Genomic DNA, 24,318 nt, shown 5'->3' on the forward strand with positions numbered 1-24,318 from the left:
CAAAGATCAGGGCGCTCTTAAACGAGGAACCCCTTCACGAAAGATCTGAGAATAGAAAAACTCGAGAGAAACTCCGTAGAAAGTTATTTAAGAAGAAAATAGAAAATCTGACACAAAGCATTTCTGCTGATGGAAATTCTCTCTCCCACATCACCCACGAGGCAGGAGAAAGCTGTAATTTAGCCCTCCAGACTGAATACATATCCTCAAACACACACTCGGAGATATACGAAAAAGAAAGACCTACAATCAGAAACCTAAGGCCGAAGCACGGAAAAAACAGATGAAATGTAGAAAAATATCTAAAAATTGGAGGTGGGTAAGGTGTACGGGAATTCTCCGTTCTATGCTTGCAACTTTTCTGCGAGTTTGAAAATACCTGAAAATAAAAAGTTGCAAGAGGGCTGAGGATATTCTCATGGATGTCTCCGTCCGCTGGCCGGGAAACCGCCCCGCCGACCAGTGATGGGGCGTCACAGCCCCCACGCTGCAGAGGGCAGTCAGGTGGCCCCACGGAAGACGGGTCACTGGAGGGCCCGGCGCAGGGCGACCGCGGGAACGGGAGCCTCGAACGTGGTCTCTGGGGAGGTGGGGAAGGCCAAGGCTAGAATCACAGTCCACGGCCTCAGGGCTTGGCCACTCCGGAGAAGAGTCTGGTCCAGCAGCGACCAGAGAAATGGCTCCAGATCCCATCTATGCCGTGTGCTGGCCGGAGGCCTTCCATAGCAGAGTGACTTCCACGTGGTATTTACACAGTACACGGCCGGTGGTTATGATAACGGTGATGGTGTTAGCGTGGAAGGTGACGTTTACAGTTCCCCTGCACCCAGAGAGCAAGCTGCAGCCTTCAGTTTGTTCACAGCGTGTGCAGAGTTGATGCATTTGCACCCGGATCCGCCGGGTGTTTAAGGGAGAATTTGCAGCTGCCGAGAGGAAGAGTAGGGAGGAGAGTTCCGCGAGCAGGGAGCGTGCTCTCAGGTGGCAGGAGATGGGTCAAAGATAAGGAGAGAGGGGTGGGGCCCCCCGAAACAGGCTCCTTCCCTCCTTCCTCTGCTGCTTCTCCCCCCTACAACTTCGCAGAACCTCCAGCCTCACAAGTTTGGACCACCTTACGAGTCGGAGCACCTACCCCGAGACGTTCTTAACGCATCTGAATCACATTCTGTTGGCTTGCAGAAAACGGGTTCTGACAAAATACTCCCATGATCCTGTCGGGCATAAAGCAACCTGTGGCTTCTTGTCATGCACTTATTCATTCAACGGACCTGTCCCGAGGGCCCTCCCTGTGCCAGGTGCCGTCTAGGAGCCGGGAACCCAGAGATGACCTGAACAGAGTCCCCGTTGTCACAGAGCCGCCAATCTGGTGTGATGGCTCAAATGACCATATCACCATGTCCCTCAAGAGTGCAGACACAAAAAGATCCTTAACAAAATATTAACAAACAGAATCCAGTAATATATATATATTCTTACGTTTATTTATTATTTATTTTGAGAGAAGGAGAGTGAGCGAGCAGGGGAGGGGTAGAGAGAGGCAGAGAGAATCCCAAGCAGGCTCTGTACTGTCAGTGCAGAGCCTGATGCAGGGCTTGAACTCACGAACCATAATCATGACCTGAGCCAAAGTCGGACGCTTAACTGACTGAGCCTCAGACACCCCATCCTGTAACATATTTTTAAAAACTCATGAGGGGGGCGCCTGGGTGGCTCAGTCAGTTGAGTGTCTGACTCTTGATCTCGGCTCAGGTCATGATCTCACAGCTCGTGGGTTCGAGCCCTGCATCGGGCTCTGTGCTGATGGCTCAGAGCCTGGAGCCTGCTTGGGATTCTGTGTCTCCCTCTCTGTCTCTGCCCCTCTCCTGCTCATGCTCTGTCTCTCAAAAAATAAATAAATGTTAAATAAATTTTTTTTTAATTTAAAAATGAACTCAAAATGGGTCAGACCTAAATGTAAGAGGTGAACCTTCTCCGGCTTGGAGAGACCAAGCCATGACCAGAAGCTTAGAACTTTCGGCCCAGCCCCCATCCTCCAGGGAGAGTAGAGGGGGCTGGAAATGGATAAGTGATCGATCAAGCCCAAGTAAGGAAGCCTCCATAAAATCCCAAAGTATGGGGTTCAGGGAGCTTCCGCGTTAGTGACCGCATCCGTGTGTACTGAGAGGGTGACTCACCCCACCTTCATGGGGACAGTGCTTGCATTCCAGATGTCCCCCTGGAACGCGCCCTGTGAATCTCTTCCCCTGGCTGTTCCTCTACGGCCTTTATCACATCTTTTAATAAATTGGTAAATATAATGGTTTTCCTGAGTTCTGTGAGTCCCTCTAGCAGATTAATCAAACCCGAGAAGGGGAATCATGGGAGACTGCAGCTTACCACCAAGTCTGACCGAGGCTGTGGGTTCCCTGGGGACCCCCTGCTTGTGGGGGGGCACTCTCCGGGGACCGAGCCCTTCACCTGTGAGGCTGGCTGCTACCTCCAGGTGGACGGTGCCCGAATGCAGCAAAACTGTGGGACACCCACCCGGTATCACTCCGGACTGTTTTTTCTGGGGGGGGGGGGAATCCAGAAACGTCAGAAGCAAAGTGTTCCATGTGAAGGTAAAGGAGAGACACACACACACAGGAGGTGGAAAACTGACTTTTCCTCACACACCTGTCTAAAGAACATTCTTCTGTCTGCGGACATTTCCAGACCCAGCCCTTGGATCCCAAGTTGAAGGTGAAGTCATAAGCGCTGGGAAGTTTAAACACAACACACGTCCCAACAAACACCTACACCTGCACGTAGGCGCGCCCTCGTCTGCACAGCACCTGCACTTACCTCTGAACGTGCACAGGCTGCTCGTTTGCGGTCTGGGCTCTGCTCCCTGGAAACCTGACTGTCCGCCTCCGAGGAATGTCCAGTGACTTGTATTAACTCCTTGCTTGTTTCTGTTTCTTTTTAATTTTTTTTACATTTATTTTTTTTTTTTTGAGAGACAGAGACAGAGCACAATTTGGGGAGGGCACAGAGAGGGAGACGCAGAATGCAAAGCAGGCTCCAGGCTCCGAGCTGTCAGCCCAGAGCCCGACGCGGGGCTCGAACTCACAAACTGTGAGATCATGACCCGAGCTGAAGCCGGACACCTAACCGTCTGAGCCACCCAGGCGCCCCCGCTTGTCTCCATTTCAACCCGGGGTCAACGTAAAGTCACCTAGTCTCCCCGGCACACCCCCTGTCCCCGACCTTGGGTTTCAATAGGCTCTCCAGACTCTGGGTCCACGGTGCACCTGACGTTGGGTGAGGTGCCCCCTCGAGTCTGCACTGATGCCCCGTGGGGCCAGCACGTGTTAAGGACTCCCCGATGCAGCCCACGCTTCCCTGCGGTCTCTAAGGGAGGGTGCCACCAGCACCCAGAAGGTGTCATGCCAAGCTCACAAACTTGGCGTCCGAGTCCCGGGGGTGTCGCGCTACTTTGCGGTGTTACCGGCCATCCGGGCGTTAGCAGAGTTGGCTGACGCGGTCAGTAGCGTCACACAATTGCCTGGGGAAGGTGAATGCCGTCTCGGGTGCCTAAAGAAGCTATGGTTCCAGCTCTCCGCCTACATGCTTGGTGAAAGTCATTTTGGCAGATGCCCCCCTCTTGGGGTCGCTTCTGACGTCTCCTCTGCCGACTGCACTGGTCCGGGTTCTCCAGACACACGGGAGAGCTTGCTCCCCCCCACCCCACGCCCTCCGTCCCCCCGGGCCGTCCTGAGAGGACACAGCGAGAAGGCAGGAGGGCCTCCCCAGGAACTGCACTGGCCGGCACCTTGATCTTGGACTTCCCCACCCTCAGAACTGCGAGGAGTACGTTTCCGTGGGCTAAGCCGCCCCCGTCTGCGGTGTTCGTGTTGCCGTGGGGCGAGTGGACTGAGGTCCCTCAGGGAACAGACACGGAGCGAACAGGCGAACCGTGTGTGGACTGAAATGCAGCTTCCCAGGTTCCCGTTACGTGAGGCCCCCCCCCCCCCCGAGCTGTGGAAAGGCTTAGACCAGGGCTACTCCGTCTGGAGCCCGCGGAGGGGCTCAGGAGGGGGGACTCTGCCGATCTGCACTTAGGGCTTTCTGGGCAGTGTCCCGTGGAGACGGTCCGTAGCTCACGTTGGCTTCACAGAGGGGCCCAGGGCCCACAAATAATTAGAACCGCTTCCATGGGGACTCCTGGGTGAGGCGGGCACACAAGCTCTTGCCAGACGGTGCGTCCCCACACGTCCCGAGAAGACAGTCTCATAACGGAGAGGTTACGACCGGGAGGGCTGGTTTGTCAAGGTCAGAGCTCCGTGAGGGAGTAGCATCTCTACCTCCCTCAGAAAACAAAAGGAGACCCCGCTGATTCCTAGGAGATAAGGGGATCAGCAAGTCTTCAAACAGGTGCCGTGGGAGCCCCGGGGACAGACCAGCTCAAGCACGGAAGAGAAAGGATGATGTCAGGTGCCGTGTGGCTCTGGGGGAGCCGGTGGCGACCCCCCCGCCGGTGGCACTGCACACCCAAATGTGTCTCGTGATGCCGTTAGGTCCGCGTGTCTGAAGAAAGAAGGGCTTCATCTCTACGGCCCCGTCTACACGGGGCGGCCTCTGTCAGGGAGACACACCTGCCTTGGTTGCGAACAGCCCGTTCCTGCTGACGGCTGGCGAGCCGGGCTGAGGCGCGCGGGTTCTGGGGACGCGTCCCGCTTACCCTGCCGAGCGCACAGGCAGCCAGCCCCTTCGGCGAGGCGGAGACCCAAGCCGCATGGGGGTGCCCCGTGTTCGAAGCTGGGGTCCGCCCTGCCAGCAGCAGGCACCCAGGAGTGGCCCCAGGGCAGCTAGGACGTGCTCCCCGGGAAGGCCAGGGGCCGCTCCGGCCCCAGCCACGTCGTCAGTTCTCGGAAAGCATTCTCTGCCTTAAGTTCTCGATCGCATCATCATTTTTTGAAGTTTATTTATTTTGTGTGTGTGTGTGTGTGTGTGTGTGTGAGAGAGAGAGAGAGAGAGAGAGAGAGAGAGAGAGCACGAGCAGGGGAGGGGCAGAGAGAGAGAGAGAGAGAGAGTGAGAGAGAATCCCAAGCGGGCTGTGCACGGTTAGCACGGAGCCCAATGTGGGGCTCGATCTCAGGCCAAGACCGTGACCTGAGATGAAATCAAGAGTCAACCGACTGAGCCACCCGGGCGCCCCCTTAAGTTTCTGCTTTAAAAAAAAAAAAAGATGGAGATTATAAATTCAGCTTGATGTTACGGTAAGAACAGAATAGGCCAAAGGGTCAAAACGTGGCTGCTGGGGGCCAGCGGGGAGGGAGGGACGGACGGGGGGAGCAGGAAGCACGTCCAGGGCAGCGGATGTCTTCTGTACGATGCTGTAACAATGGCTACAGCTCATCATGTCTGTCCAAAGCCACAGAGGGAGCCCGAGTGCACACTGTGGGCTCTGCGGGATGCTGATGTGGCAGTGGAGGCCTGTCAGCTGTGACACACGGACCCCCTGGCAGGATGCGGATGGGGGGGAGGGCAGCTGTGCCGATGCGGGGGCAGGAGGCCAACGGGAAATCTCTGTACCGCCCCCTCAGTATCACTGCAATCCTAAAACTGCTCTAAAAAATACCGTCTATTAATAAAAATAAAGTTAAGAAGCAGGGTAAGTGAAAACAGCAGGACCGGGTCGCATGACGGACTGCGCCCCTGACCCCTGGGCTTCCTGGCAACCCAAGTAAAGAGCAAAACAGACCCCGCGTCCACTCTGCTCAGGCCCTCCTCCCCCGAACCCCACCGGGCAGGGTCAGGCACCGCAAAGCTCCCTGCGTTCATGGGGTCTGGGCGGCTTTTCAGGGAGGCTGGCCCAACACCCGTCCCCGCTGGGCTCAGCCAAGCGGCCGTGGGGGGCTGGGGGCTGGAATCGGGACGTTCTCGCTACCCCGGCAGAGTGTCGGGTCACGCCTCGCGCTCTCTGGCCCTCGGTCGGGCCAGGGCCCTTGGTGACGAAGGCCTAAAGAGTGGTGGCCCCCAAGTCGGCCGGGGGTGGAGCAGCCCCGTCCAGAAGGGCCTCTGGTGCAGACCCTGAAGCTCCTTGTGTGCAGGACCAAGTGGTTCCTGTGTCCCTGTGTTTACGAGCACGGAGTGAGGAAGGCTCTGGGGGACCCTGCCCGGGCTGAGACAAACCACCGTACAATTTAAATGCAGCGTGGTTACTTAAAACTCAGCACGCTGTGGGTGCCTGGGTGGCTCAGTCGGTTGAGCGTCCGACTCTTGATTTCGGCTCAGGTCACGATCCCACGGTTCGTGGGTTCGAGCCTGCATTGGGCTGTGCGTGGACAGCACGGAGCCTGCTTGGGGTCTCCCCGCCCCCCTCTCAAAATAAATAAACTTAAAAAAAAAAAACCAACCCAAGACTCAGCCAGCCGTACCACAAACAGCGTTCCTTCCCCAACAGAAGAGAGTCAGTGTAGTGCAGGTGGTGATGGGGAGTCCAGGGACGTGGCAGGGACGTGGGGTGGGGTGGCTGGGCCGGGGTCTCCGGGAGGAGGAGGACATCCCGGGAACGGACGGGGGAAGGGCTCCCGCGCAGAAGGGAGGGCGCCGGCAGGGGCGGCCAGGCGGGAGACAGCTGGTCCACGAGCAACACTGCAGGCGCCCAGCGAGGAAGGGGAGGGAGGGCTGGGCTGTGAGCAAGAGGTCTGGGATCGACGGAAAAGGGCGGCGCCGGCCCCACGCGCGCAAAGGAACGCTGGTCTCTCCGAGACGCCCCTTGCAGAGGACCGCGGCGCACGGGTTTAGGAGACGCTACCTGCTCCAGACGCCCGCAGAGATCGAGAAGGCCTGGAGGCGAAGCGCCCCGAACCCACGAGAAGCAAGGACGGGAACGGGAACGGGAACGCGCTGCTGTTTCAGGGAAAGGACCGCCAGTGAGGGGCAGGCCCGGGCCCGTCCGTGTTCTGGGTGGTTCCGGCTCCCCGCGACTCTTCCCCGGTGCCGCGTGGGCACGTCTGCAAACTGAAACACGCGACGTATGTTCCACCAGCCGAAGGCGCATTTCTCGACCTTAGCTCGACGTTGGAGGTTGGTCCCTTGTTTCTCTGAGACAAAAGGGGGCAAGCGGTGAGCGGTCTCCTGCAGAGCACCAGACGGCGCCTCGCCCGACTTCCCACGTGCGTTACTGCCGGACCGCGGACAGACGGACGGACGGCCGCGCGACCGAGGTCACTCGGCCCCCGCCTGGGCGCGCCCGCCGGCCACGGCCCTCCTGCTCACGGTCACCAGGGAACAAAGGAGGCCGCACACGACACCGCTGCTTTGGGCAGACGTGGAGTTTATTCGCTGCGGTTCCTTGGCGCTCGTTTCCAATGCCAAAAAAAACCAAAACAGAACAGAACAAAGGAACAAAAATACAAACGCAAGACAACTGGGATAATAATTATAAGTTTTTTGAAACCCTGTCGACAACTTTCAGTCGTTTCTTTATATTTTATATTTTGACAAAACTTTTCTTTTTTTTTAAACAAATACAAAATAATCTAAAAGGAGAAAAACTATACACGGATTATGTACACCTCTGATAAATAGACGAATACTGACGCAGGGGCCTCTCTGCTATAAGCCAGAACCGGGGCACGGGACCCGGCCGGCCGCGGGCATCCAGCCCAGACCCCCTCCCGCCGCCCTCACGAGCCCCGGTAGGACCTGTATGAAGTGGGGGGCCCCAGAGGGTACCCCGCCCAGCACCCCCTTCGTGCCCTTCTACGGAAGCGATTTCCACCGAACGGTGCCGGCAGAGCAGGGGTGGCGCGGCCCGAGGAGACCGCCAGCTCCTCTTCCGTGAGGCAGCGCGTGCACCGCCTGGTCCCCGGCCATTTGGGGGCACCGGGATGGCCCGGGCCAGGCGCCATCCAGCCCGGACGAGTGGCAGGAGCGGCCCCGAGAGTCCCTGAGAGAACAGCAGGACGACTGCCTTTCGTGGCTCCCTTCACACCGTAAGTTAGGAGGGGCGAGGCCAGCTCCAGTTGAGGCCGGCCTCGTCACCCCTCGCCCCACCTGCCTCTCGGGGGGCCCCCCCCCAATACGCGCCCAGGGCGGGGCCGGCTTTGAGGCAGAGGAGCCGAAGACCTAAGGTGATCAGGGAAGACCCCCGTCCTCTAAAACGAGGAGGAAGGTCTGGGGGACGGGGAGCCACCAAGTCAGAAGCAGATCAGCCGGAACCTCGCTGGGGTCACCGTCCTCACAGTTTTGGTTACTGGGTATTTAGCTCAAGGAAAAGGCTGACCTTGCATCTTAAAGCCCAACGAGAAGGATTTGGAAAGAGGGAAGATGAGCGTCCGGGCCCCTCTCCTCCCCTCGGCGCCCCCGGCACTTGGAAGGGAGACGTGGGCCGCCGCAGGCCGTGGGGCACGGAGTCCCGGCCGGGTCGGAGCCCCCGCGGCACCCGCCAGCTGCCCGGGGACCTGCCGCCCCGGAGAGGTCACCACGTCGGGCAGAACGCCGTGCAAAGGCGCTACTTTAACTTTTTCTTTCTTTTAAAACACAAAAATATATCTTTATAGTACGTGGCTTGTCTTCCGTTCCACTTTTTTCTCAGTATATACTAATATATCGGCACGTGTATTTTCGGTGCAGGGTTGAAGGCTTCTTCACAGGGAGATAACCGAGAGGTAACCAGTTGGCTTCGAGCTCCGCTGTCAGACCTGCCGAGCGAGAGACCTGAAGGGGGCGGGTTTGCCGACGGGCTGGGCTCTGTTCTTTCCGGAGAGAAAGGCTCAAGACCCCCCCGCCGCTCGGGCATCCCCACCCTCCCCGTCGGTGCCACCGCCTACCCTCTCCCACTTAAAAATAGACAGCGAGAGCTGAAGCCAGTGTCTAGGAATCCGGGGTGACTCCCAGCAGGTGACGCCCCTGCTCGGCAGCCCGGCCCCACCCATGGGGGGCGGGAGACAGAGCCCAGGGCCTCGCACGCCTCGCACGCCGGGGGCCGCTCACTGCGCAGGCTCAGTGTCTTTTCGTGGAGGAGACCTTCTTCTTCCGCGCCGCCAGCATCTCATAGAAAGGGTCCCTGCTGATGGCTGCTCTGGACACAGAGAGGGGACAAAAGAGACAAGACTGAGAACAGGCCCAGAGACGAGCCCAGGCTGGGGCTCCTGCAGTAGCACGGGTGCCCCCTGCCCCGCTCGACGGCCACCGCAAAGGCCAAGGCAGTGGGGCCAACCTCCACGGGGTCCACACGACGACCGAAGGGACACGAGCTTCGAGAGAGACACACGGTGCGTGTGACGAGACGATTCCGCAGCGTTTCCTGCCTGTTTCTAGCTAGACTTACGGGCAGCATGGAACCGCGTTCCAGCCCAGAAGGACGAGTGTGGCACCGGAGCTCCACGAAGACCGTGGGCGCCACACTACCCAACCCGTCCATGGCGGGCGGTCTGTCCCGGGCCCACCGACTCGACAGCCGCGCAACTGGGCCGTCCACACCCTCGCTGGGCCCTCGGGGAGCGGCCGGCCAGGCCTGCTCCGCTCTGTGCACAGCCCGGTGAGGAGGGAGCCTGTGTCCCGGCCCTGCCCCGGAGACACGGCGCAGAATGGTGACGGCGGGGCCGGCCCCGCGTCACCGTCACTCCCGGCTCGCAAGCAGGTTGCGGCGCGGGCGTCCTGAAGCCTTCCGCGAGCGGACTACTTTCCACACGAGCTCGCAAGCCCCGCCGACCAGGGTGGATGACCGCTCGGCCAACTGACTGCGACCTGTTCAACCGAGGTCACGTGTCCCTGAGGAGTGTCTCCACGGCTCCTTGGGGCAGCGAGAACCGACAGTCCCCGGCACGTGTCCCGAGGGCACTTGCCACAAAGGCGAAGGCATCAGTTAAAGTGTCGGGAGCCACGGCGCCGAGGCTGAGGGCCGCACGGCCGCCAGGAGCGCGGCTTCTGGAGTCACGGGCTCAGTCTGAGCACCAGCACCACCCCTGCGGCTCTGGACACTGGGATGGGCCTTGCTGTGTGCCTCAGTGTCCTCATCCGGAAAACGGGATGCCTCTACTCCCCAGGCTGCGGTGAAGGGTAAGGAGACGGCGCCCAGAGAGCACGAACAGTGTGAACCCCGCACCGGAGACGAGGCGGTGCTGGGCAGAGCGGCCCCGGGGAGGGCCTGTGTGCACGCTCCCTGAAGGACGCAACGGTGGACCTGACTTCGCACAACGCCCAGCTTCCCCGGCTGCAGAGCAGACCATCTGAAAGAGCAGTGCGGGGGAGGCCGTGAGCGGCCACAGAACAAAACACGCTCTGATGCCCCCGTGATCACACAAGGGGTCCACAGCCCGTGGGCCACGCACACACGGGGGCGTGGGAAAACTGCAGAGGGCGCCTCAGACTGGCGAATCAGCTCTCAGGACGACCGTCCATTCGGCTGAGGGCATGAGTTGTATCCCTCACCTCGAACCACATACTAAAAATAAGTTCCCTAAGGATTAAAGAATTAAGTGCTTTTTATAAGATGTACGGTAAGAACAGAGCGTGGGATACGTGGACGAGGGCCACTCACTGCCCAGGATGCCGAGGATGCCCAGGGCACGGCGACTCCCCTGCCCAGACCTCAGTGGAGGGCGTTTAAGTGTTTCTTCAAATGCCGGCTAGCGAACACACCGTGTACGTCTCGTCTCACGTGTACCATCTAGTGACCAGCCCTTCCCTGGGGCACCCCGTGCTCGCCACAAGCGGAGGGCTCTGTCTCGTTTCTGGTGCTGACGACCCAGCGTCCACAGGGACACTGGAGCCTCGTCTGCTGGGCGAGGGTCACACAGGGCCCCTGCAGATGCCACACATCGAGGGGCGGGGGGGAGAAGCTACCAGGGCCCGGGGCGCGCTGAGCACGCCCACCACGTGACCCGGTCTCACCCCCAGACGTCCCGGGAACCTTCCCCATCGCTCCCAAGGGGTGGGAGGCGTGCCCAGTCACCAGGGAGCCCGCCATTCACCGCCGTGCCGTGGGGAAGCCGAGGTCTGGCGGGAGGGAGGGCAGGCGGCGCGCCCAGGAAGGACTTCCGGGCTGACTCTGGGTGAGTCTGTCCTCTGCCCCGCCTTCACTCATCTGTTTGCTCTTTCACCCTGGCCCTGCCACCACAGCAGACTCCAAGCTACAGTGCTCTCCCCTCAGGAGCAGGCTGTGGCCCGGGCGGGAGAGCGCCCGTCACAGGGGCCGTGCGGGGCTGCAGGGCCTCAGGTCACCCGGTCAGGGCCGCCCCCCTGGACTCCGGGGGAGTCACAGAGCCCAGTAACGAGCAGACTAAGGAAAGGGCCGGTGACGCCTGGCGGACCAAGCACCCGACGGGGAGAGCAAGGACGCGCTCTCAGAGACAGCAGCCACACCACACGCGCGGGCACGATGGCCGTCTGGACAGGCCCCACAGAGGTCCCAGGGAGGGAGGAGGTGGCTCACCACAGGCGGACAGCCCTCGCCACAGTCACCCCCGCACCGTGCCGCTCAGCCAGGCGGGCAGAGCCGAGCCCGGGGCCGCTGCTGTCTGTACCTCCGTAACCCTGACAACCGTGTTCCCTCCCCACAGCGCAGCCGTGAACGGTGCGAGTCGGTCTTGGGACCCTGGGTCGCACCCATGTGACTCTGGGCAAATTACACGACCTCCACGGTCCTCAGTTTCCTCCCCTGTAAACGGGACAACGTACCACCGAGGGAGACTCACGAAACGTGATGATATTTTATCTCCACTGAGCTGCCGTCCTGAAAACGAGACCTGCTTCCTACGACGTGGGAGACCAGCTGGACAAATGGCACCTGTGCCTGTCAGCCCGGTCACCCGCCCCCTCCTCGGGTCTACGAGGTGCACTTTGGGAAGCCTCGGTTTGAGGCGCTCTCTTAAACACGCTGTCGCGGTCAAGCAGCTCAAGACCCACTGAGGGGCGCCTGGGTGGCTCAGTCGGTTAAGCGGCCGACTTCGGCTCAGGTCACGATCTCGCGGTCCGTGAGTTTGAGCCCCGCGTCGGGCTCTGTGCCGACAGCTCAGAGCCTGGAGCCTGTTTCGGACTCTGTGTCTCCCTCTCTCTCTGGCCCTCCCCCGTTCGTGCTCTGTCTCTCTCGGTCTCAAAAATAAAATAAACGTTAAAAAAATAAAAAAATAAAAAAAAATAAAGACCCACTGAAAAGCAGCCTGGGAATTCCAGCTCTCACACAGGACCCAGGACAGAGGCGGGCGGCACTCAACAGCCGCAGCCTTAAAGCATTTGAGAGCGGCACCTGGGTGACCCGGGAGCCCGAGCGTCCGACTCTGACTTCGGCTCAGGTTATGATCCCAGGGTCGCGGGATCGGGCCCCGTGCTGGGCTCCTCACTGAGCATGGGCCCTGCTTAGGATCCTCTCTCTCTCTCTCTCTCTCTCTCTCTGTGTCTCTCTCTCTTTCTCTCCCCACCACCCCCACCCCGCCAACCACTTGTACTCTTGTTCTAAAAAAAAAAAAAAAAAAAATTAAAATTTGAAAAGTCAGTGCCTGAGAGAGGTGAGAGCCCTCGTCAGGTGAAAGCAGGTCTATTTTTCAGATGCCACCTACTTGATGCATTTAATCCACTCGTCCTTCTCCTCGGGCGTCGGGGCTGAGATGCGGTAGACCGTGTGGTTCCCTTCCACCACCCGCCCGTCGGCCTCGGTCTTACAGGCCTTGATTACTTGGTCTTTGTTGTCGGGGATGTAGAGCTCGAAGCAGTTCTGAGAATCAGAAAAGAGAGGGACAGAGCGACAAAGATCTGAGAGAGCTGCCCACCGACACAGAAACAACGTTACTTTGCTCCTCAAAAGACTGTCCTGACCTCCGTAAAATATAGGCGATGCGGATTTCCCCACGGGGAAGAGGAGCCTAGAGGTGGATATCTGCAGAACGTAGGCTGCACGTCAACAAGGCTGATAGCGAAGGTACCAGCCAGATACACACACGTCTGTCCTGCTCCCAACAAACCGAAAGCAGGGAGAGCCGGACGTCACAGGGATGCGGTTTAGCCCCCGCCCCCGCCCCCAGCCGCGTCGCCGGACTCCCAAGGAGAGGGATCTGTAAGGTACCCGAAGGGCCTCCCACGAGTGGCCCCATCATGAGCGTCTGCCACTGCCTTTTAAGCAGGGACAATTCCATCCCTCGTGTGACCCTCAACAGGTGACACTAAGCCACACGGACAGAACGAAGAGGTCACTTACTGCCTCATCTTTGGTTTGAACACGGAAGATAGTTTTAAAGGCAGGCCACGTTAGAGGAACGACGCTACTTTTCAGTTCTAAGCGGATCTTTGCAATTTCAGTCCTTGTCAAAGACCCGCTACACCCGTCCCTTTTGTCCCCCTGCCCCCCGAATACTCACTGGTTTTTTGGAGTCTTCCACCTCCCGGATACTCAGATTCTCTAACGGGATGATTCCCCGGGGCTCCTTATCCTGCAGGACAGAGACATGAAGTCCTTACTTCTGGCGTCACAAGCACGAGCACGCATCCTGCCGCGTTCCTCACCCACAACTCCCCCGGCTCCTCTGCTCCTCCCCCGTGGCCTCGAGCTCACAGATCTGCTCTAGGGCCCACACCCTACGTTCTAGAATCAGAAAAGGGTCAGGAATGTACGGGTATGGGGCCCCCTGGAACCAGGGGCCTCTGCAAGGAGAACGCCCAGGGGAGGCTCCTGAAAGACTGAATGTGGCAAGAGCCCACGGGAGGCCCGCAAGCGGGGAGCACACTGGCCGCTCCCACTCAGGAGACCACCCCGCTTCTCTGCCTGGCCCCCCCGCCTCATCTCATCAGCCCGTGTTCCAGTGTCGGCAACCCCGGGAAGCCCTGGTCTCACTCCAGGTGCCCTGCTCGGTGCCCCAGATGCCAGGGGCCGAGCTGTGTGTATAGACTCACCCCGCGCCCCGTCTTCCCCCTCGCCAGACTGCACCGTCTTCAAAGAGAAACCGCCTTCCTGACAACCCCACGGACATCTAAAAATGCACCTAAACTCCTGTCCGGAACAGAGCTACAACACCCCTGCCTGCCCTCGGCCCCAGTGGCCCCCCTCCAGCACTTCCCCTCTTGGCAAAGGCCCCTACACACACACACACACACACACACACACACACACACACACACACACACACACACACACACTCTCTCTCTCTCTCTCTCTCTCTCTCTCTCTCTCTCTCTCCCCGCCTGCCAGACATCTGATGTCAACCTTCACACCTCCCTCTCCTGGATATGCAGCCAACCGACAGCCAAAGACTTCGTTCCACGTTCAGCAGCGTAGCTGGGCACCAAGCTCCTGCGGCAAATGTCCCTGAGACTCTGTGCACCTCGATTTGCAGACCCAGGTTCCTTTTCTTTTCCAGGCGTGACCCCACATGACACAGGGTGTCCTTGCGCATGCAGATGCCAGGATCTGGGTACTGGGATCACCTTTCTCTGTCCTCCAGAACTGGCTACCTTCTCTCGAACTGGCTTAATACTTGTTTTTTCCAGATACTAGCTCCCTGACTGTCTCAATCGTTCCTCTACGATAGGGATTTTATTCTCGGCTGATCTGTTCTCCTTGAAGTTTTCACTTGTTAATACGTAAGTTACAAGCCTACGATTACACAGCTATATTCTAAATACATCATTGCGATTCTCATTTGTTTTCCAGTCTGAACCTGGGGTGGGGGGGGGGGTCGGACAGTTTGTGTTCCGGCCCCTTCCACGGTCTCACGAGAGCACGGGGAGCCAAGGGCAGGGCCTCCTCAGACACCTGCCGAGCCGCAGCTCTCCTTGGGGACTGCGAACGTCCAACATCAGCTTGGGGTAGATATAATGCTTGTGGACGCACACCCCCGGTGGACAGTTTTCCCAACTGAGTTTACAGCCCAGAGCCTTCCCTGACGCTGCAGAGTGAGGCCCATCTTCTCACTCTTCCCACATCACCACTCCCTCCCCAGCGTCAGACTTTACTGCTGGCCAATCACAAGAGGGAAACAGTTCTACTGGGTTTGCTTCTCTCCGACTCAGGGCAATGGGGAGGCAGCGGGGGCTTCACAGAGATGCCCCCGCCCCTGCTGGTGAGCCGAAGGGGTCGTCCCTCTTCCCGTCCCCGCCCCCACCCCCCCCACCCCCTGCTGCTACTGGATCCCGTCGCTGTTCTAGGTGATTCTGAGTGGAAGTTCTGCCCACCACGTTAACTGTGAGGCCCCCTCAGCGTCTGCAGAAACCTCCCTGCCTTCCGACGGCCTGATGCAGTGCTGGCACCGAGTGCAGGACTCCATGATGCCGCCGGTCAGCACCCCGAAGGACACAGGGTTCTAGAATCTCACTGCACTGCCACGGAGACTGAGCCAGTGCTCGGGCGTATTGTGTTCGCGTGCCTGTACGTGTTTCATTCTGACCCGGAGAACAATGAAAGAATCCAAACACGACTTTTAAGATGTCCTCAGTCTTGAGATCGTTGAGGAAAAAGGCAAAATCTGGGCTGGGCAGGGGATGGGAGGGGACAGAGAGGAAGGTACCACGCTGTTCTGAGTGGTGCTTTGGGGGTGAAACAGGCAGAAAATGACTGTCGTAAGTGGTTCCCTCTCGGAACGAGTGCCTGAATCACAGGCTGATACATACTCGCCGCGTGAGAAGTTACACCCGTATGGCGTCCACGGTGAGGGAGTGCCGCCAAAGAAAGCCACCTGGCAGCGGGGCCAGGAACGTGCCGGGGCCGCGGCTCCTCCTAAGCTGTGCACCCGGGACTTTCATTTTCCATTTAAGTAACGCTCGTTCTGGGTTGGCTACAAAAGACACTTCCTCGTCCTCACTGCCGCAGGAGGGTCAGAACAGACACCGGCTGTCCCCAACTCAGCCGCCCTGATTCATCCAAGGCACGGGTCCCACCAGAGACGTGAGAGAGGATCGAGTTGCAGGTGGGGAGCTGGGCGGGGCCCCAGCCGACCCCCAGGCTTTCAGGGGGCTGCATCAGAGGGAGCCTCAGAAAAGGTCTTATCTTGTAATCTTCGTTCTCATAGGCTCTTATCACAAGAGACTGGGGATGCGTGGGTGGCTCAGTCAGCCGGGCGTCCGACTTCGGCTCAGGTCACGATCTCACAGTCTGGGAGTTCGAGCCCCGCGTCGGGCTCTGTGCTGACGGCTCAGGGAAGCTGCTTCGGATTCTGTGTCTCCCTCTCTCTCTGCCCCCTCCCCTCCCCCCCCCACGCTCTGTCTCTCTGTCTCTCAAAAATAAATAAACGTTAAAAAAATTTTTTTAAAAACTCACATGTAACACGTATTTACGGTTATTATTCCGTTCCCACTGAAAACCAACAAAACTTGCACGCTTCAAGAAAACTTCAGTTTAAAACTGCAGGTGGTTTCCCGCCCCCCCATCTCGTTTCACTTTCTCCCCTCTTAGGCCTTTCACCCCTGGACTGCCTCTCCACAAACCTGAACATCTGCGTTCTCCACAACGCCATTTCCTTCACCTCCCTTTCCGGGAGGCCACAAACTCTTCCTTGGCACCTGACCCAAGTTCACTCTTTCGGACCCGGCCCCGAACCCCATTTCTAACGCCGTCTGTCCTGTCAGGCTGCCGCCTGCCCCTCCAGGCTTCTCCTGCCCCGATCCCGGCGGGGGGACGTGGGCTCCGAGCCACACCACCTTCGCCGAGACGCCCAAAGCACCTTCGGGGCCCCCGGCTCTGGGGTCCGTCCCGGCTCCCCCTCTTCGCCTCGGGTCCCCTTGCGCCCCCTCCCCACGGCCGCCTCCAACCGCATCGGACCGGAGCGGCAGCGGCCACGGAGGCCGGGCCCACCCCTGGTCCCACAGCCGACGGGCAGGCGCTCACCGTTGTGTATTCAAAGTAGTAAAGGCAGTTGTCGGTCAGAATAAACCAGCGCCTTTTCCAAGTCTTGACCCTGCCGCCTGCAGAGCAAAAAGAGACGCGTGTCCGACAGGAGGCCGGCAGGCCGGAGCGGGCTCCGTGACGCACGAAACTCTCCCCTCGAAGAGCGCGAGGGAGGAGGAGGCGGGGGCAGGCACCGGGAGAACATGGAGGCCATGGCAAAATCTACATCCGTGACAAGACACAGAGCCAGAACAGAAGCGCCTTTCACAGAGTGAAAGTCCGTGGGAGCAAGCACAGCAAGCAGGTCGGGCGGCCCCCGGAGATGAGCTTGGGATGGTGGGATGAGAGCATGGCTTCGGGGAGGGATGCCGGGCGAGGAGGACGCGCAGGGCGAGCCTGACTGGGCCGGAGACGCGCCAGCAGAAGCCCACCGGCGTGGCGGGGACGGGCCCACAGAAGAGAAAGGGGGGAGAGGGGCAGCCCCAGCCCGAGCTACACTGCCGGGTCACCCGGCCCGGGGCACACGTGGAGGGGCTCCGCGGGAGGGGGCGGGAGGGAAGAAAGGGGGACTCAGACGTGTTAACCCCTTTCGGGGGCAAATCTACAGGTTTCAGACTCCCGTGGTTTCGCCCTCTACCCCACCTTCCTGATTCGAGTGAGCTTCTACTCTGGCTTCCCAGCTTCTGAGGGCCGGCGTCCTACCAATGGAACCTCCCCAGAGTCCTGGACCAGCCCAGGCGCAAAAAGCGCTCAAGGACCTCCCCAGCCCGGGCTCCCCACCTGGAGCTCCGGACACGACGGGCTGGAGGAGGGGCCGCGGGCCAGACGGGCGCTAAGAGCGGCGGCCGCGAGCGCCCAGGGGCCCCTTCACCCTCCGCGAGGTCTGAGTGAGACCGCAACGGGGGGGCCGCGATCCTACGTGGAGGGGGACACTCGGGAGCGAGGCTCAGCCGCGAGCGGTTTCAGTGAAGCCACCTGTGCGCCCCTCACGGCCGTGAGCCGAGCCCGTCCCAACCCCGCCCACGTCGGGCAAGGGGCGGCTTTCTGGACACAAAGCCCACACGAGTTAGGCCAAGGCCTTCTCGTGCCGTGACACGCGTGCCGTTTTGGAAGCACTTCCTGCTGCCCCAGCAGCACGTGCTCTTGTGGAGACTCTGCCTACAGAGAACATCGCTCCCCCGCGCCTCGCAAAGGCCTCTGGGGTGCAGAGCTCTCCTGCCCCTCGCCAGAGGCAGCTGAGAGCAGCGTGCCTGTAAGGCTGTGCCGCCAGGTGCGAGGATGCTTCCCGACGGGGCGTGAGCACTGCCCGTCGTGTGACGGGAATGACGCACCCAGCGCTGGTCCCGGCATCAAGCGGGACCGTGGGGCTTTCCGGTCCCTCTTCCGGCTCTGTGTGGGGGCCCGAACCCCGGGGAGGTTAAGGGACCCATCACAAGGCGCCACGGTTCTAAGCGGCACAGACCCAGCTTACGAAGGGCTCTGCCGTCAGCACGCGCACGCTGCCCACCCGCCGGGGGCCCTGTGCCAGCGCCAAGCGAGGACGGACCCCCTGCGGCCGTTTGCCGGTTGAGGTGAGCCTGTGCCTCCGGTCCCTAAGGCCCTAGGGCATGAATCAGGAGAAAAACCACAGGTGGAAATAGGACATGCGTGTGGAAAATGGGAAAGGCTGGGCAGCATCGAAACAAACGAGGATGGCAAAGAAAACAAGGAATATATTTAGAACTGGAGCCGATATGTTATAAAAAGGAAGCCCCCTCCCCCACTCGAGGGCCTGAGAAATCGGCTCTTCTGCCTCGTGGGCCGTCATCCCCACGCAGGGCTCTGTACACGGGACACCTCGACCATGCTGACTCCCATGCGCTCCCCCCACAGGACCACCCAGGGGCACTCGGGGCTTCGGAGGGCATGGAGGAGGGGTCAGATGCGGAAAGGAAGAAGGTGGAAGGAAACCTAGGAGGAAAGCGAAGCCGGGAAGATTCCCTCCCTGATTATGAAAGCTTGATTTCCCCTGACAATCTGCTGCGTTACAGAGACCTCCGCCGTGAGGGATCACGGAGGTCGCGGGGGGCCATTTCCATGTTGAAAGAAACAGACATGAAACAAGCAGACAGACCAATGCGCGCACCTAGGACAGTCCCTGTGGAACTCACAGGACCCCTCCCACCCCCGTAACGGCCAGGCGCCCTCTTCCCTAGAGCTGACAACCCCCCAGAAGGTTCTAACGAATGTCACTGTCAGGGCTGTTCTTTCTACATACGTGCAGCTCTCCGCTCGAGTAACGCTGGAGCACACACTTGAGGGGCTCCTCCTCTAGGAAAAACATACTCCCCAAATCAGCAAATGGAGAAGAGATACCAACAACATGACCAAAGGGCCAATTTGGGGTTTTGAACAATAGTCATTGAAAAAGAGGAGGGAGAAAAACAGAACGTGAAATACGGAGCCGAGGGCGTAATGCGGTCCCCTCATCCCCAGGACTTCTGGGAGGGGCTTCTGGGTTTTGTCTTTTTTTTTCCAAGTTGGCATCACTTTGAGTTTAGGAGATGCCATTTCCCTGTTTCACGCAAAGGCCAATGTCCCAAGCTGTGTCATTTACTTCCTGTCCCGGTGTGCCTTCTGCTCAGGACATACCAGAAGCACACGTGGCACTGGGAAGGCAAACCTCCCTCCCCTTCCTCCTCTTCTCCGCCGGAGAAGTTACCGTAATTCACAGGTGCCAATTTGAATGCAACGCACACAGGATTCGCCTGGCCAGTCATTCCGAGGCAAAATCCAGTGAATTCTCCCTCTGCTTTTAGAAACCCGCCCTTCGGAGGTTTTCCTGCATTACCGCCGTCAGTAAAGTTTCCGTTATTCCACGGCCTGGTACCTAGCTGTCTGATGCACCGTGTACTCGTCGTAAAAGGGAAACCGTGAACCCCTGATCCTGACCAGTTCCCTAGGGACTGTACAGTAAGTTAGAAGCAGCATTAACACTACCACCAGCGATTAAAAAACAAAATGACCGAAAGGAACAAAATAAGAAAACGCTGAGGCAAGTAGAGTGGCCTTGGCAGAGCGAGCGAGCAGGTGGGGGGGGGGGGTGGGGGGGGTGGGTTACATACCTCCTGGAGTTTGGGGCAAGGAAAAGGAGAGCCAAAATCATGGAAACATACAAATGAGGGAGAAAAGAAAATTAAAACAAAGAAATCAAACCCGACTCCTTAACCTTTAAGTGCAACGTATTAGTCATTCATGTCTGCCTGGGGGAGTCAAAATCGAAAATCCCTAGCGGGACACCCGCCACTGCCTGGCGCGTGAAGGGGGCAGCCGGTTCGAACCGCCACACGCCAGCCGGGGAAGGCAGTGTCCGCGGCGCTACCGAAAACCGGGCCCCCAAAATGCTACAGGTCGGTCCTCACAAAGCTAATGTTTATCAGCACATCCAGAGTCTAGAGCTGAGAGAGTCTGACGACTACTCCGGGGAAGGTTTACTGTCTTTCTTCAGATGCCGACCACTTCGTGAAGCGTGTGCAAGAACGCGCACACACGTTCCCACGAATACATACGTACATGTGTGTGCACACGAGAACACGCGTTCTTACGGCTATCTGCAAACACAGACACACACACACACACCGCTGCAGGCGGCCGGAGGCCCTGCCTTCCGCAGCCTGTGAGCACACGGGGGTGAGTCTAAGTGGCCACAACGAAAACACAATGCGAACGGTTGGTTCCTGGCTTGGAGGAGGTTTAGAAAAGGTAATTCGAGGACCTGATAACAAGTCCCACGTTCCGTTCATGTTTTTTCCTTTTAAAAATACAGGATGCCTCATGAATTTACATGCTATCCTGGTGCAAGAGCCAAGATCTTCTCTGCACTGTTCTAATTTTAGCACCTGGGCTGTCAAAGCTACCACTCAGCATTAGCACCGAAACAAATTTCACTGGAGGGGAAGTAAATCCAAGCTGGGGTGTACTTTCCCATTTCCAGCGGGTTTCCTCTTAGCTCGACCCGCCGGGCAGTCAAGACACAGAGCGGGACGGCGGTCTCTGGGGTGAGCGGCTTTAGAGCCTTATCTTCAAAGGTTCTACTGGCTTTTGAACACAGGAGAAATGCTGACTCACTCGAGAGACGGTCAAGCCTCTGACCGGTGCTTTGAGGAGAATTTACAAATTAAGTCATTAGACCGAAACACATGCTTTTTAAAGGAAATAGAAATCCTACCGCCGCCTGAACTAGTCAGAAATGAAAGATTCCGTTTCAGCGGCTCCCAGAGGTGTCAGAGCAAGAGAGAAACAGCTTCTGACTTCACCGGGACTAGCGGCTGAAACGGTAGAGGGGGATCATTCTAGCAAACGCCTCCTGACGATGAGGGAACCGTGCGTCAAAAGGCGGAGGCACAAGACAACAGGAACGTACGTGTTCTCTCGGGGCCAAAACACCGCTGTGACTATGTCCAGGGGCTCTCCCCGTGTTCTGGAACAATTAACGAAATAGTCACGTGTGGGCATGAATGTCACGAAAACCCTACTGCTGCTTCTCCTCTTGGTTACTCTGTCACCTGCACACGAGGCAGGACCACAGACCTCAGCAACATGGCCTCACTTCTGGCAGAGGGAAGACGAATACTTTTTTTCGTTCTTTTTGGGAATGGGAAAAAAAAAAAACCATCAGGGGGGCTGATTTGGCTGGAGAGGAGGCGGGGGCGGGGGGACCACTGCCCGAGGAGGAGGAAGACCGCTGTGGGTGGCGCTGCAGCCAAGGGCTCAGGTTTGCCATGCACACTGCCTGTGGGAGCCGGATGCAGGGGGAGGTGATGATGCGCTGGGGGGGAGGGGGAGGCGGGAGCACCAGATACGCTCGGTGTGATGGCAAGAAAAGAGACGGACGCCGCTGGCCACCCTCCCGGGGACTGAGAGGGCGGAGAGAGGAAGAGGGCCAGGTCCTCTGGGAAGTGCCTCACAACAAAACCCGGTCGATCGCCTCCGGAGTCAAACCGTGGAGCGCGCGCCCACGGGAGCCGTGTTCACGCAGAGTGAGTCTGTCCCCAGCGGTATCTACATATCCCACGGGGGCACGGCGCTGACCGTGCGTTCGCTTCCCTTCTGGAGGCAGAGCTTGCTGGGAGAGTACGAGTTCACAGCAACTCGTTTGCGCTCTCCATAGCGCCTCCTGTCACCAACCCCCACCACCCCACAGCGCACGTGTGTGTGTGTGTGTGTGTGTGTGTGTGTGTGTGTGTGTGTGTGAGCGCACGCGTGCGGCCGTCCTAAGACTCCGCGTCGGGAGTCCTGACCCAGAGTGCGTTACTTACCGAGTTTCAACAGCCAGCCTTCTCGGTCTGGATTGAAGAAAGTGTGGGTGAGGTCATTCCCGTCGTCTTCTGGGATTTTAAAGGGTTCATTTTTTATGCTCTCATACAGATTCTGGGATAAAAGAGGACACTGCATGTCTCTGGTTCTAGAAGGATCTTCCCCCTCCCCTTTCTCTTCATTCACGCAATAAGCACGTGTTACGGGCCACACGTCTGTTAGGCACCAAGAACAGCAGAGCGTGACCAGTGCTGCCTTCAGGCGGCTCCCAGGGACAAAATAAATAAGGTGCCTAGTGGATAATTAAGAAAGAAAGGAAAGTATAGCCGGACTTGCACTCGCGCTTTGAGATTCAGACTCCTAAACCACTGCCCTGTCCCCCAGCGAGCCCCCCGGCCGGCCACACCGCCCGCGCCTTCACGGAATTCACACACTTAAGCGACAGGCCTTTCTCCTGTCCCCGTCCCTGTCTCCCGGTCAGAGCGCGCTCACCCGGAGCAGCTCCTCGGGCAGATCTCCTCCGTCGTTGATGCCGCGATTCATGGCGATGAACCTCTCCACGGTGGGCTTGTCTTTGACGTTGGGGTTGTGCAGGCTGGTGTTCAACATGATGATGGCAAACGAGAGGACGTAACAAGTGTCTAAAGAGAAAAGCAAACAAACGATCAGAAACATCCCACCTGAGGGAACAAGAAATACCCAACGAGATCAAGAACACAAGACGTGCTCTCGAAAGAACGAGACCGATCCTCATGCCCGGACGCCCTCTAACTGAAAGTTACATACCACTAACCAAAGAGGGCGGGACACAAAACGGCGCGGCGACTGTTCAGGCCTTAAAGGGGATTATTTTTCAGATCGCTAAAGGAGAGCGGCTACTCCGCAGACAACCCGAAAAACAGGACAATGTGGAAGAAAGAAAACACAGAACACCTCTGATGCCACCACCCGGTAACAACTTATTTCCTCCATCCCACGAACGAACGGACGTGCCCACCGGCAGCACGTGACTAACGTACCTCAGGACGCACCCTCCTGACGGAACTGGAATCGGAACAGACACGCTGTTTCGAATCCTGCCATCTTGCTAACCTTTAGCATTCTCTCGGGGCAATGAAACCTCTTTTTGCACACATAATTTTTTTTAATTCTTTTTTTCACACCGAAGCAGAGCGGACACGCGGCGTTCCAGTAGTTTCGGGCGCACGGCACACTGCACGTTACTCGCGCCCGTCACCACGGCGGGATCACGGTGGTATTGACTGGAGTTCCTGTGCTGCGCTTTTCGAACTTCTAGTTACAAGATAAGCCAGCCACGGAGATGAAGAACGTGATTTTTAGTGGTTGCAGCACGTGGCCTCGCTCACAGACACTACGACGTAGATTCCCACCCCCCTCATCCCTCCTCCCTGGACTTCTGGATCCTTCCCAACTTCTCACTATCGTAGCCAACGTCTAAATCCACGTTCCCGGCGTGAACCTTTTGTTTCGGGAACTGTCCAGAGCCGAGGAAGGATCTCGTGCAAAATGGCGGTCAGCACCGGGGAGCGGGACTGCCCTACCTGTGGACTGGAACACGCCGTTATTGCACCGGCAGTATCGCTGGGCGAACGCCTCCATCATGCGGTCGATCTTCTGGGCCTCTCCCGGCAGCCGGAAGCTCCACAGGAACTGCCTGAGTGGTGAGGACGCGCCGTGTCACTGGGCTGGGGCCCGGGGAGACCCCCACCTTCCGCAGGTACAGCTGTTAACACTCCCCGTGGATTTGAATCCCAAGGGACGAAGGGAAACCTGCTGGCTGCTGGCTTCTGAAGTGCGCCAACTACTGACTTCCTACTCTAAGACGGGGAATCAGAGGGTTTTCCAAGCCGAAAATTAGAAAAAAATTCACGGGGCGCCCGGGTGGCTCAGTCGCATGAGCGTCCGACTCCGGCTCCGGTCACGATCTCACAGTTGGTGGATTCGAGCCCCGTGCTGGGCTCTGTGCTGACAGCTCAGAGCCCGGAATCTGCTTCCGATTCTGTGTCTCCCTCTCTCTGTGCCCCTCCCACCTTCTGGGGCGCCCTCCTCAAACTCACTCACCGTAACGCTTGGACAAGGTTAAGGTCAGTGAACTCATGTAACTCCACAAACGCGTGAAGAACCTGGATATTAAACTCGTCTCTATCAAGAGAAAAAAAAGATGCGGGGGGGAGGGGGCGGGGGCGGAAGTCAGGCACCGACTCTGAGAATCAGGCCGTCCC

The 24,318-nt window shown here is 58.5% G+C and overlaps 1 protein-coding gene and 1 non-coding gene across 7 annotated transcripts in view; both read right to left on the minus strand.

The window, feature by feature from the left end:
- Positions 1-7,280: 7,280 nt before the first annotated feature.
- The window catches only part of CYTH1 (cytohesin 1), an 80,095-nt gene continuing 63,057 nt past the window's right edge, over positions 7,281-24,318 (minus strand). For 4 of the 6 annotated variants that reach the window (XM_023244157.2, XM_045045292.1, XM_019818339.3 and 1 more), the window contains exons 6-13: positions 24,158-24,238; positions 23,638-23,750; positions 22,568-22,716; positions 22,077-22,189; positions 16,781-16,859; positions 13,323-13,394; positions 12,528-12,682; positions 7,281-9,049 (exon numbers count right to left, since the gene is read on the minus strand). In XM_023244157.2, coding sequence (XP_023099925.1) covers positions 8,971-9,049; positions 12,528-12,682; positions 13,323-13,394; positions 16,781-16,859; positions 22,077-22,189; positions 22,568-22,716; positions 23,638-23,750; positions 24,158-24,238 — 841 coding nt within the window. In that variant the 3' untranslated portion in view covers positions 7,281-8,970. Of the gene's footprint in view, positions 9,050-12,523; positions 12,683-13,322; positions 13,395-16,780; positions 16,860-22,076; positions 22,190-22,567; positions 22,717-23,637; positions 23,751-24,157; positions 24,239-24,318 lie in introns of those variants that run through there. The other 2 variants (XM_023244156.2, XM_045045293.1) reach the window with 2 other exon arrangements.
- On the minus strand, positions 20,576-20,677 carry LOC111557890. The gene has a single exon (XR_002738301.1). It is a non-coding gene; the product is annotated as a U6 spliceosomal RNA (small nuclear RNA).

The sequence above is a fragment of the Felis catus genome, chromosome E1 (genome assembly GCF_018350175.1).
Source record: "Felis catus isolate Fca126 chromosome E1, F.catus_Fca126_mat1.0, whole genome shotgun sequence".
NCBI lineage: Eukaryota > Metazoa > Chordata > Mammalia > Carnivora > Felidae > Felis > Felis catus.